Source organism: Taeniopygia guttata, chromosome 1A (assembly GCF_048771995.1).
Source record: "Taeniopygia guttata chromosome 1A, bTaeGut7.mat, whole genome shotgun sequence".
Lineage (NCBI taxonomy): Eukaryota > Metazoa > Chordata > Aves > Passeriformes > Estrildidae > Taeniopygia > Taeniopygia guttata.
The window spans coordinates 43756242-43769665 of NC_133025.1; the positions used below are offsets into that span (position 1 = coordinate 43756242).

Sequence of the window (13424 nt, forward strand, 5' to 3'; positions counted from 1 at the left end):
TTTCATTTAAAAAAGGAACACACAAGTTACAAATAACAACCAAACATCATTTTGACATGGAAAAGAAAAAAATGTTCTTCTCATTCAAAAGAGAATATAGTTTAGAAGCTTGAAGAGTTTTTAACTTCTGCTGTGCCTTAAATGGAAGCCAGACTCCTCATTCTTGTTTTGCATGTTCAGAACAAGACCTCTGATAAAAAAGGAAATAATGAAAAGTTCCCTCTCTTCCACAGAGAAAATTTAGAAATTGTGCTTTTTAGAGTTTGGAACATAGTACAGATGATATATGTAGGAAAGTTCAACAAGCATACTTATTTCTAGTTAGCCTTGTTACCAATACAGTCTCTGAGATTAATCTCTTATGTTTTCTTTAAAAAAACACCAATTTTTAAAGAAAAACAAGATGATGAGTTAAGGGAATATTAACCTATTGATCCTTCCAAATTTCCAGTATTAACATTATGTATTTTCATGATATTATAGAAAATATAAATTCTAAGTACTTCTATATATTGAAGCTGCACTGAAATGGGAGGTTTCAAATAAGGAAGGACTACAGAATCAGCCCATGAGGAGATAAAAACCACAGACCCAGAGAACTTATTAACTGACCTTGAACATGAAGAATAAAAAATTACTATCAGTATCAAAAAGAGTCACTATAGTTAAAATAGATGACAGGAGGAAGGATCTTGCCAAATGAGTCAACGTAAAGATAAGATGCAATAACAGAGAGGTTTCTGGCAGAACAAACAAATGGGCATTTCAAGTGAAGACTACAGAAGAAGAAGAAAACAGGTGAAATTGGAGATGGAAAAATCATTTGAGGGAGAAAATACAAAAGATCCCAAAGGTATGCAGGTGAACAGCAAACGAATGGTACTCTGTATTTAATGAAATTTTAAATGGACAAAGGAAATCTCTACCCATACATATCTGTGTACAACAGAACAATTTAACTGGAGTGACAGAATACCCCCTGTTGCTTCTCAAACTGACCTATTTTGCCCAAATGATACAATCAGAACTACAGCTCTCAATTTTTCTTACAGATTTCCTCTTTTCCTGAATTTTGCCTTATAAACCAGTGTGGCACACTTCTCATCTCTTAAGCTGTCTTTGAAAAGAATTTTTATGTGGACTACTCATATCCCACAGGTTTATATTTTTGTTGAGACTTACCTAAAATACAAAGTGTATGATAACACTATGCTTCAATGCCTCTCAATAGGATTGGCTTTTGCTATTGGTCCCCTATTCACAGTAATCAAATTCTTTGGAGCAAGAACCTAGGGTGACCATTTGCAAAGAACTATGAATTTCAAGACCAGTAGTATTATATAATGCACAGATACTTTCAGGTTTACGCAATGTGTGGGTAGTGAATCAGTTGACTAGCTCACAGAAGAGTACAAACTGAACAGTTTAAGGGTCTGCAGCTGAAAAAAAGATTGCTTAAAAGAAAATTTTGTAGTGATCTATAAACCCCCACCCAAATCCTTAACAGCATCTTCTAGTTCAAGAGACACCTAATTAAACAATTCTCTCAGATGGTCAAATAATCTAGCATATTCTTGGTACACCATAGGATATTATACAGAATAAAGCTTACGTGATCTATATAGATAATAAAAAAAGGTTGTTTAAATTTAAGAGCAGCTATCAAATATGATGGTCTAACTGCAGTCTCCAAATCAGGAGATTCCTCTGTATCATCAGCTAATGGAAGTAAAAGGATATGCTTAAAAAGATCATTATTTATTCTTGCATGTTTTTGACATTTTTCACATCAGTGACATCTCATCCCCCAGGCTGAGAATAATGCAGGACAGAAAGCTTGGAAGTTGGAGGGTAGCAGCTAAGGAGGTGGCACATATAATGTGCATGGGAGTAAGGTACACTGGGGACCAGCTAAGGGAGTTACAACCCTTCCTAGTTACAATATCACATTAGTAAACACAAAATCATTAGTGTTGTTTTCTCAACCCATGGAGTAACATATTGCCCCGCTAAATAGTCTGAGCACTGCTATAGACTACAATTCACACAGCTGAACAGCAGCTGCAACAGTGTGCAATAAGGAAAACGAGCAAAGGGAAATGTTAAGCAAGAAGGACAATGGAGAAAAGTGAATGTTTTTCAACAATACATGAAAACAGATGGAGAGTTAATGAGCAGAAATAAAGGACTGTTGGCATGGCAGAATCTGGAAATAACAACAAAAATAGCTTCCTAATTCTTCCTAATGTCATGAGCCAACATATACATTTTAAAAGCAAGAAATTTACTAAAAAAAGATTTTTCATAATTTTTAAGTATCCACAGTGAGTCATAGTGCAAGGAAAATTATACCTAAAAAAAAAAAAAAAACAACAAAAAGAAGAACCCAGACAGACTTATTTGGAAATAAAACATCTTTTCTTATCCCATTTGAATGAAAAATATGAAATAAAGTGGATTAACTACCTGGATGTGTTGTGAAGATATATCAGGGGATGCAAAAAACAGTTGGTTGACACCTGCAGCATCTGGAGTTGCTAGGATAACTTTTCCTGGAGTGGAATCTTGTCTGGCAAGGATCACCTTGCTTGGGGTAGAGCCATCATGATTTGTTAAGATGAACTGCTTGCCTGCTGAGCTCTGATCAAGTGATGTAACAATCTGAATCTTCTGGCCCGTCTGCTGATCTGTGACAATCTAATAATACATTTATCTCAAATTGTTATGGTGATTTAACTTTTTGGACCCAATCCGGGCACTTGAAGAAAATGGGATTTTGCCTTTCACATTTGAGAAGCAGGAACATCTTCCCCTCCGTCACACAAGACCGAATTAAACTCAGGTGAAAACTTGGATTTTCACTGTATTTGAAACACATTTCAGTCAAGGGTGTTTGAAGTCAAATCCTGAGTTTGTACTCAATTTCTACGACTGACTCATGTTTTTACAACACTGCTGAACACTACTGAAACTCTTGACAATTCTAACATCCAGAACTCAAGGCATGTCTGTAGCTGAGCCCTAAGACCCATCAGGTTACAAGAAATCTTAAATTTTGAATTCACTGCTCTCTACATGAAGTGTTTGCACCACCTCCAAGGTTTGGTTATTTAACAAAAAACTTGTTAAACCCACAAATGTAGATGTCCAAGTGAAAAAAGAAAGCAGCGAACAGCAGGAAAAGCAATTATATTGTTGCACCTCTATATACATTTTAGACTTCATTTTGTGGGGACCTTTTTTACGTCTACACTTCTAAATAACTTAATGAAACAGAATCTCCTTCCCTGCCTTTTTTGTCTTTTCTTCTTTTAAGGAAAAAGAACAGATCTGCTGGGTGTTTTTTTTTCATTTTATCCCTATTTTCAAGCACAAATACAGCAGAATTTTATTAAATAATCCTCTATTTTCTACCAACTTTGTCAAAAGATTATAATCCTCAGAGAAAATAATCAAGATTCTATATATATTCCATTATAAATCTTACTTTTAGTCACTGCATATCTCCATCAGAATGCCTATATGGAAAACTGCCTGGTTTATTCTGGAGACTAAGGAGAATTATCCTACAAAGATTACTTCCTGTAAACTATTTTGAATTACAGATAAATAAAATAGCTCCTATTAACTTGTTTTTAAAACTATAGACAAACATTTATGTTAATCTACACATCCTCAACATTCACATTACAAATATGAATTTTATTTTATTACAGATTACATTTATTTAGCTGCCTAATATTTACCATAACTTGTTCCATAGTAATTGGGGTGCCAATATTAATTATATTTCCTAGGTGGAGAGCCATACCACAAAGAAACTCAATGAGCCATAATTTCACATGAATTTTTTATCAACTTTGCTACTGCACCTTCACAACAGGCTTATTACTTTCTCGAAATGCTCAATACCTCTGTGTAGTTTATATTTTAATGAGATAAGCAGTGATGAGTATCCAATTTCAGCAGTTATAATGTAATACTGCCACTTTCAACTATTCAGAAATCATGAGCTTCATTACACAAAACAAATGTGTTTCCTTCAGGTGGCCTTGTGCTCTTAATATTTTAATGGATCAAAAATCAATATTTTTCTCTGCAAAATATGATTAAAAGCATATCTAAGAGAAAAGTGCAGGCAAAATTATACAATTCTAAATGCTAAAGAACAAAAGTTATCATGGGATTTGGGGTATAGGGTGAGAAGACAATGCTAAAGCATGACAATAATTATCAACATGATAATGATAAATTTTCTGTTTAGTTTTTTCATATATCCACATGCCTGGGACCACATACGGCTACAGCAGACCATTATTTCTCCTTTAAGTTCCTTTATATTGGTTCTATATTCTTTAGAATTCCTTGCCCTTTTCACTTCCTTCGTTCCTTAATTTCCTTTTCTTTGTTCCATTTCCTTAATTTACAATCTTTGTATCTCCTGTGTAATTTTTGGCTATTTCCAAAGTAGCTGATATTCCATTCCCTTTCTTTCCAAACATCTATTTTATTTTAATTAGGAGAAATCCAATGTATATTATGCTCAACAGGGTGGATAAATGTACAAAAGCCAAAGAGAATACTGTGCTGTTTTTTGTATTTCCAGACCTGCTCTTTGAAAGACACTCTTAAATAAAATCTGTCTCCCTATCAAATCTTAAAAGCACAACTGTGTGTACTCCAAAAATGGTATCTATTCCATATAGTTAGGTTTATAAAAAGTATACTCAAAAACCAGTATGTCCAAACTTGAACTACGGCTGAAATTATTTCCAGGACATATATACTAAGTTATCTTTTTTCCTACTGTAGCCCAGCAGTGTAATTAAAAAAATGTATGTACTTGTAGATAAATATGGCAGGACAGTAGGCAGAAGAACCACTGATACTTCACCCAATTTGCTTCACCTTCTATTTAACAAATAGAGTCCCAATCTTCAAATGGATTCTTGCAATTCTAGGAGGATGCCCAGGCAGTTTTCACTACATAACATGGTTGGTATAGTGTTACATTAATATCCTTACAAAGTTATTCAACCTGCACAAGTGCTGTCCGCACCTGACAAGCATTTGACAACTGACAGAGGCATAAGAGAAAGCAGTGTAAACAATTAAGCACGTTCTTGTCTGCAGCTGACCTCTTATGGCCATACACCTGCAAAATCTCCACCTACATCTCAATGGGGACACTGAAAAGTGGAGCAGTTCACCATAGTACAACAACTTGCAATACCTAAATGTCAAGGTAAGAGAAAAAAATGATCAGAGGGAAGAGGAAAAACACTTATCTTCTGACCACAAATCCACCATGAATCAGTGACAACACATTATCTTAATAATCTGAAACTCAATATTGCTATAACAATAATATTATAAAGCAGGAATATATAAATTCAGGATTGACTGCATTAAAACACACTACTTTTATGCATTCAATTTAAGCACCCTGATGATAATGGAAGATAGTACTTTCCTTTATTGCTTTTATGCCTTGTTTGTTAACAAGTTTTGATTTCTATTTGAACATCATTTCAATAATTAAACACCTCAGTAACTGTGTGTTCCTATTTCACAAAAAAGAAAATGTTTCAACACAGACAACTAATACACTTGTTTGTAACAGGTGCAATTTTGTGCAGAATGCCTGTTGAACAAATGTAACATTCATCTTTTCTCCAAGAAGAAATGCCAGCATACCCTAAGAAGAGTGACTAATAAAACATGTTTTAGAGAACTTTCTACTGAGGATTTTCTGTTTCATTATTTCAGGTAATTAGGAGCATTTAATAATAATAAAGGAAAAAACAGTGATTGAAAATATATACTCAAAATTATTCAATATAACATTTATGGTGGACATTCACTGAGATACATTAATTTCTACAAACTACTTTGTTCTTCACATAAGTTCTTCTCTGAGCAAAGTTTTTATTACTAAGTTTGATATCAATGATATGTTTGTAGATGTCTCTTGCAGGAAGGATGAGTGTTTTGACTTAAGTGTTGTTCCACACACATCAAGAGACAACAATCAAAGTGGTTACTCTCCTTTTTGAAGACAGAATGGTGTTTAATTGATGACTACAAATTAATTAATAAAAAGTACAGCTGTACACGAAGTGTAGAAACGGAGCAGAGGTAGCTGAAAGATTGAAGACCTACAGGATTGGTAAAACCACACCTTGGTCTAACCAATCCTGTAGGTAAGACTCGAAGTATACCAATCTTGATACCGTACCAAGATTGGTAAGATACCACAACTGGATCACAGGTTGGGTGGTAATAAATCTAAAAGAAAAACCCTTAATGTATAGGGAGTGGTTGTGAAGAGCCTTGGATGGTTGAAAGCTTGAACATAATGCACCAAAACAGGAGAAAAACAGAGGACAATGTTTAGAGTGAAGCTGGTAAAACAAAAAGCAGCCAAGATTACAGTTGCAGCTGGCTCACTTAAATGTGTGCTTTTGTATGAACAATATATATCTGAGAATATTTTTTACATTTATTCCGCAGTTGATATTTTTCTCTACAATGAAAATTAAAAATAAAACTGACTTGCGCTGACTTCTAAGGCATAAAACTTAAAATTTAATTCCCCAAATGTTCCTAGTCTCCCTATACACATTTCTGTGCAGATTTAAGTACCTACTTTGCCAGAAACTTCACTACTCTCACTTCAGCTGGAGCTTATTACTTGGCCAAGTCATGGATTATAATACCAAGACATGCACCATGGGTTGGGACAACTAAAAACTAGTATTCTTCTCAGACATTAAGCTTCTCTGCACTTTTTCATTGCTTCAAAGACATAATGCAGTATTTCCCTCCCTGCTTCTGCTCCAAAATGTAGAAATCCTCCACCTTAGTTGAACTGCCAAAAAGACAAAATATTCAACTTTCAAGGAATAGCTTCACTCGCAAAAAATATTTTTCTGTTCAGGGAGTTAGGATTTTTGTAATGTTAAAATTCTTACAAGGGAAAAAGAAAAAAGGAAAAAGAGAGGAAAGACTGGAATGATGTTTTATTCCTATTTATACAGAAAGGGTCTCTGTCATCTGGGGCTGAATATTTACATTAAAACAAGCAACATGATGAAAACAAAACAAAAAAAAAAAAACCCAAAAAAACTGCATGTGGAAAACTGGCAGAAGCAAATAGTTAATCTCTGCTTTTAAAATGTGTCAGATGAAGCATACCTGTATACGCTGTGATAAAGAGAGGCCCGAGTCTGTAGGGACAATCTGTATTCGTTGTGGAGTCCCATCCATTAGTGTTTGTGTACCACCTTGCTGGGAATGTGAAACCTAGAAAGAAGAAACAAATGCAATAGACTGACAACAGATACACGATTTTAATGGATCCACTACCTTACTGGATTAAACCTTCAGGTTTCATCAACTTCCAATTTCTCTGAATAAGGCCATGGAAAGTCTGACATTCTTATTCTGTAAAAAATGCGAATGCTTGAATTCAACACCTTTATTTCTCTAATTAGAAAATTCTGATCTAAACCCATTTTGACATACGTTCTAACATGAAACTTACAAACACTTTAAGTAAAGCAATTAATTTTTGACAAGTCCATGTATGTCAACCAAACTGAATATTTACTACAGTTGATGTTCATGAGACAAAATACCTATCATCATAGCCTGCTATGTTTGCAATAAATGTACTTTAATGGCTCACTTGAAGTGACACAAGGGTTTTTTTGTATGGAACCAGCAACTGGCAGTTTCAATTTTGTTTTTCTGTTAAATAATTCTTTAATGGGGAACTATTAACAAAGGTAGGGAAAACGAATTGTCTGAAGTTTGCAAAGACTGTATCTTGTATTGAAATCTCTGTGTGAATGCTCTCAAACACAATGCAAGTGTTTTAACAATTATCAGTATTTTAAAAATTCTTCACACACAGCCTACAGCCTGTGGCATATGGTATAAGGTATTATATTATTTATTACATTATCTGTCAATAAAAATTAAGGACAGCTGCTATTTGTAGAGGCTTGATCAGAAAGGTCAGATTTTTTGCAGTACAAAGAGAATTTGTCTTCACAGAGATTACAGACACCTTCAAATTGAAATTTTTGTCTTAAATTCCCAGGTAACTCTGAAACCTTTTCACAAAACTGCCTGCAACATCCTGCAAATCTGTATTACCAATAATTCCCAGTATCTACCCCATTATACAAACACTCCTCTGCCCCTCCCAATTAATATAGAGAATATATATGCATATTGTAGTAAAGGTATTGTTTCATAACATTTTGTGAGGCTTTTTGTTCCTCGTGGATCAGCTTCCTGATTTTGCAACCATGTCATCATCTAAATGCTAGTACCAGCAGACAAAAGCAGGCCAGAACATGCAGCTCGAGGTCAGTATGAGAGAGGGACAGGGTGGAGGGTAACACTTCCCCTTATAGCAGAAATCAGCCTATGTTGATTTTGAAATTTTGCCCAAAAAGGTGCTAATTTTGGCAGCAGTCTCATAATCTACTTGCTCCTCTCCCCTCATCTTCCTAGGTTAAACTGGCTGGTTAGTCATTCTGTGATCTGGAACAAGACACCCGTGCAGGCTGAAAAGCAGCCCAGCAAACAAAAGCTATTCTTAGCACAGATCAAACCTTCAATCCAGTCTTCACAATGCTCAGAAGCAGACACATCAGAGAAACAGTGAGGCTAATCTGCTAGGGAGATTACTTAAACTGCCAGCACCACCAAAAGAAATGCTTGTCAAACTACTGCCCAAGCCATTTCTAGACACTGTTTTGTAAAAATATCTGATTTTTCTGAGTACAAGTACTTTTAAACAATTCATCTGCTTCTTTGCTTAAGTAAAGGACAAAACCTGTTCATTAACCAGCAGCATTTTCAGTTCAAGAGAGGTACTTTCAAGCACATCAGCTACTCAAATCGACAGGTACACGTGGTGTTTCAGAAGCAATTAAAGTCTTATGTACATTTACCTTTGCTTTACAAAATAAGATACATCTTCTAGAACTGTTTCACATTTGTTCCCTTAAAATGTCATGATCCACATGTTGTGTAAGGTACAACTACTTTTTAATCCCACAAAATGTCAGTTTGACAGTTTTATTTCTATGCAGAATACAAGGGGTTTTATTGCAGTTAATAATGATAAGAGTAACTGCAAAATTTGTTAAGAATTGTACTTTTTATGTGTGTGACAGACTGTTTCAACAAAGATGTAGCTTTCCTCTGTTACAGTAAACTGGCAGGACTGTGGAAATTAACCACTTAGTGTACCCAGCCAGAGATTAAAGAATGCTCTTGGCAGGGAGCTTCACTACATGATTCAAGAAATGTGGTCTTGATATAGAAACAGGAATTATCTTGCACTGAGAAAAAGATGACTAGTAGATGGCAGAACCTGAGCAATGATAATCACTGCACAATGACCCATACAGACATAGTTATATTTTGCTTCTATGTTTTGCTTTCATGCAAAATGCCCTAAATTAAAAAAAGAATGTTTGTGAACACCACTGTAAAATTGCTGTGGTAATTTAGTGTTTTAAAATGCTTCATGAACAACAATTAATATTATAAACCAATAAAAATATCTGTACAAAACACTTCTGACCATTATTTCAATAAGACACAGAAGCATTTCCATTCTCCTCAATATTGGAACACTTTTTCCTTTCAGGTTCTACTCTTGTAAATTTTTCTTGTACATTCAATTAAAACTATTTCAATATTCAAGGGTATTATAAATGCTAGCAAAAATACTGCTAAAGCTCTCTAGATCTTAAACTATCATTTTTCAGTGATTAGGAATGCCACCAAGCAATTACAGCCTGTAGGTAGGCAGGAATGTAAGTTATTGCAGGGAGGCCCCTGTGAGACTGCTTTCCTTGCTTGATTCCACCTTTCAGGCAGCACATTCATACATGGCATGCACTTTTGACAACAATTTTGGCTTAAGGAGTCCCAGCTTGCTCTGTCCTCAGGGATGCTTTTCAGTCCTTCCAACCCTGTGCCTGGCTGGGCTACACCTTGTACGAAATACGGACACTGATCACAAGCAACAGGGAGATGACCTTCCTCCCCTATGCCGTCAGTAATTTTTTTTGCTAGTTTTGTCCACAGCATGATGACACACAGAGCTTACATGAGCAAGACTAACATAGCGTGAGAATAAGTGGCTAAGTGAGGACTGAGGAATGGTTAAGCTGCACTGCTGCCAAATGTGGTGTGACCATCTCAGACACAGTAAAACCTTGCTAAAGGACAAATCCTAATCTACCCTGCTGAGAAAACAACAGCCATGAAAACTGCAGAGCTGCGATTTCACCATGAACAAGAACAGCTACAGCTCTCTATAGCACTGCACTTTCACTCTCTCTGTTTTCTTGCCTGCCTTCCTTTGGCTACCAGCCATCTTCTTTGTGCTGTGTAGCAGTCAAAGGCCCTGCAAGGCCTCCCTGGTGGCCACTCGCCTAAGATAAGAAATGTTTAGTCACAGAGACTGGAACAAAGAAGCCCCTCTTCCGCATTCAGACCCTTGTTATCTCTCTGTAAGGCTATAGGTCATACTCTCCTCAACCTTGGCCATTGGACAATTTCCAACAACCCTGTACCTATATCAACCCCCATCTCTGCCCAGGTCAGCAGAAGAGCTGTCTGTCACTGCACCCCTTCACAGGAAATTAAAGACACCACTGTGTCTAAAGACACCACTGTGTCTAAAGACACTCCTCTCTCCATCTCCCTGCGTCTGCCTAAGGAACTGGCGAGAACCGAGCTGAAATCACTAAGAGCTGAATTTAGCAGAGCTGAAATCACTCCAGAGGTGCTCGCTGAGCTGCCTGCGGCTGGGAGCTCGCCTGAGGGACCCAGACAGGCTGAGCCCGACAGCCCAGTGCTGTCCGGGACACCTACGGCAGCGGCAGCCAGGGCTCGGACGGAGCCCCGAGCCCCAGGCCGCCACATTAGTGCTGGCTTTGGGAGTCATTGGAGCCTTCTCAGACACTATTCTATGCTAACCCAGCAGAAACCTTCCACTTGTTTTGGCTGGGTTATTAGCTCACTGTTGGTGAGGAAATTAATAAGGAAAGAAACCGAAAAAGGACCCTCTCTCTCCCATGGTACTGAGATACTAAATCACCTCAGCATCTCCTGGAATCACATTATGAAAGTGAGAAACAACCCCCCAGAGGCTAAACACCCTTATCACATCATCCTCTGAGTGGAATGTACATTTCGGCTAGCTTTGACTAGCCTTGTACTGTCAAAAAGAAACAAATTTAAACAGGAAATACAGCCCTATTTAGACTTTAACAAAGAATTATAGTCCCAAAACAAAACTGCATTAAACATGTGTTCTTGCCTAATAAAGAGGACAAGTAATAACAAGCAAACATCATACATCCCATAAACCACTTACGTTCTTTTGAGATAGCTTTAGCAACACTCATATGCTACCAAAATAAAAGGTGTGAGAATTTATTCAGAGTAGAATTAACGATCCCATCCTTCACTCCAACCTTTCAATCTGAAATCAATGCTGAGAGGAAATAAAATTACTGGACAAGTAAGTCTATGTCTAGACAAGAATCCAAGAGTGGATATTTCAAGCTAAAAACGAACATTTATTTAAGATAAATAAACTACTGCCTCTATCTAATTTATAGAGGTCCTAATTTTAAATAGTCTGTGCTATGTTAAAACTTTCTAGATAACTATGTATACTCATATCCACATTCTCAAACTACCTGTGCATCTCTGGCAGTTCTCTGGCTGCAGCACACAGATGCTGCACACAAGTCACACAGAACCAAAACTAGAAAGCTACAGAAACAAGAGCTCAATCTTTCTTTTGACACATAGAAAGCACGTATATTTGAAAGTGAAGAACATGGCAAAAATTTGCTAGTGAAAACAAAAATGACAAATGAACTGCATAGTTGTAAAGTAAAAGCCGCGGCCTGACTTTTTAAACTAAAAGTGAGTAAAGCAATTACACAATCAGATGGCTCTCTGAAAACCACTACAGGCTCAGACAGCAAGCTGAGAAGTGAGTGACTTAACTGGAAACACTGCTAGATTGTTCTTAATTTCTGTAGAGCGAGCTCTGGCAAAAAAGGCTTCGCAGCGTAACTTTAAAATGGACATAGTAGGCTCTTCTGCCTTCTGAGAGAAGTGTCCAGAAGCCTTGTCTGTACCAAAAATTTTCTTTTGTGATTTTGGTTTTTACATATCAGTCTGTGCATTTTATTATTCAATTTCTTTTAAATAGGACTCATAAATTTATATACCTCTCCCATTTGCTGTTCAAAAATTTGATTGGCCAGTTCCTCTATGGTTGCCATGATCTTTAATCACCAGAATTTCCTGTCAAAGAAAGGAAAGAAGATGCTTAACATCTGTAGTTTCAAAAATAAAAATATTCTGGGGAAAATATAGCTCACGTGAGTGCATTCATGGTTTTATGAAGATGACATCCCTGCAGAATTTAAAGTTTGCTTATATTATAAAAATAAATAATTTGCTATTTGAAAACTTTGTATTCTTTTATTTCAATAACTCACGGAGACTTCCTACTTTTCCTCTTCTACTTTTCCAACAAACAACAATATAGTAAAATCACTGTAAGAACAGAAGTCTATTACTGACCATGACATGAGCAGGTACATATTTAACATCATAAAAAACTGGAATACAGACAATTTTTGTTAATGCAAATCTAGAGGGGCAAATCTAACTTCTGAACTCATACAGATATTTTAGTATTAACAGGAGTGTTTGAAGGTCAATTTTGTAACTAACAGGAGGCAGTACTTGGGACACAGAAGATAAGTGTTTAAAAAAAAAGATGCTGTAACTACAATACTGTACATTAACACAGCAGAAAGGATTCAGATGCATGCCTTGTTTATTTGGCAAGGCATATATTATAATATTGATATCCAAATATTCACTAGGCAGTACTTAAAAGGAACATTCACAAATTATAAAGCACCATATAAACAATTTTACTGACAAAAGCAAATTAAAAACACTCCAATACCTACCTCTTGTATGAACAAAGACACTACTCTTACACTAATACTGGTTTTCATTCTTTAACTTCTCTGGAACTCCTAGGAATTAACTCCTCCTCAATGAAACTCGAAACCTCCCCAGCCATGCAAATAAAAAATTTAACTCAATTTTAACTCAAATTTAACTCAAGCTACTTCTGCTCTTAAAACTAGAAAGAAAAGTATTTTTTTACTAGAGCAAGAACTGCAGGCCTTGGAAGTGCGCCCAATGGTATACTAAAGCCTAATTAATGTGTGAAAGGGGAAATACAGAAACATTTGTATACTGTAGACCATTCTTAATCACTCATTAGCATGCTGCACTATTAGTTAAATTAGGACAAAAGATAACAGGCATGCATATAGAGATATGAT

General features: G+C 36.1%; 1 protein-coding gene across 5 annotated transcripts in view; it reads right to left on the minus strand.

Annotated features, from left to right (window-relative positions):
- NR2C1 (nuclear receptor subfamily 2 group C member 1) overlaps nucleotides 1-13424 on the minus strand; it is a 47145-nt gene that overhangs the window by 21026 nt on the left and 12695 nt on the right. For 2 of the 5 annotated variants that reach the window (XM_030261490.4, XM_030261497.4), the window contains exons 2-4: nucleotides 12285-12360; nucleotides 7198-7305; nucleotides 2467-2697 (exon numbers count right to left, since the gene is read on the minus strand). In XM_030261490.4, the coding sequence (XP_030117350.4) occupies nucleotides 2467-2697; nucleotides 7198-7305; nucleotides 12285-12338 (393 nt within the window). In that variant the 5' untranslated portion in view covers nucleotides 12339-12360. The remainder of the gene's footprint in view (nucleotides 1-2466; nucleotides 2698-7197; nucleotides 7306-12284; nucleotides 12361-13424) is intronic. The other 3 variants (XM_030261506.4, XM_030261515.4, XM_030261520.4) reach the window with 2 other exon arrangements.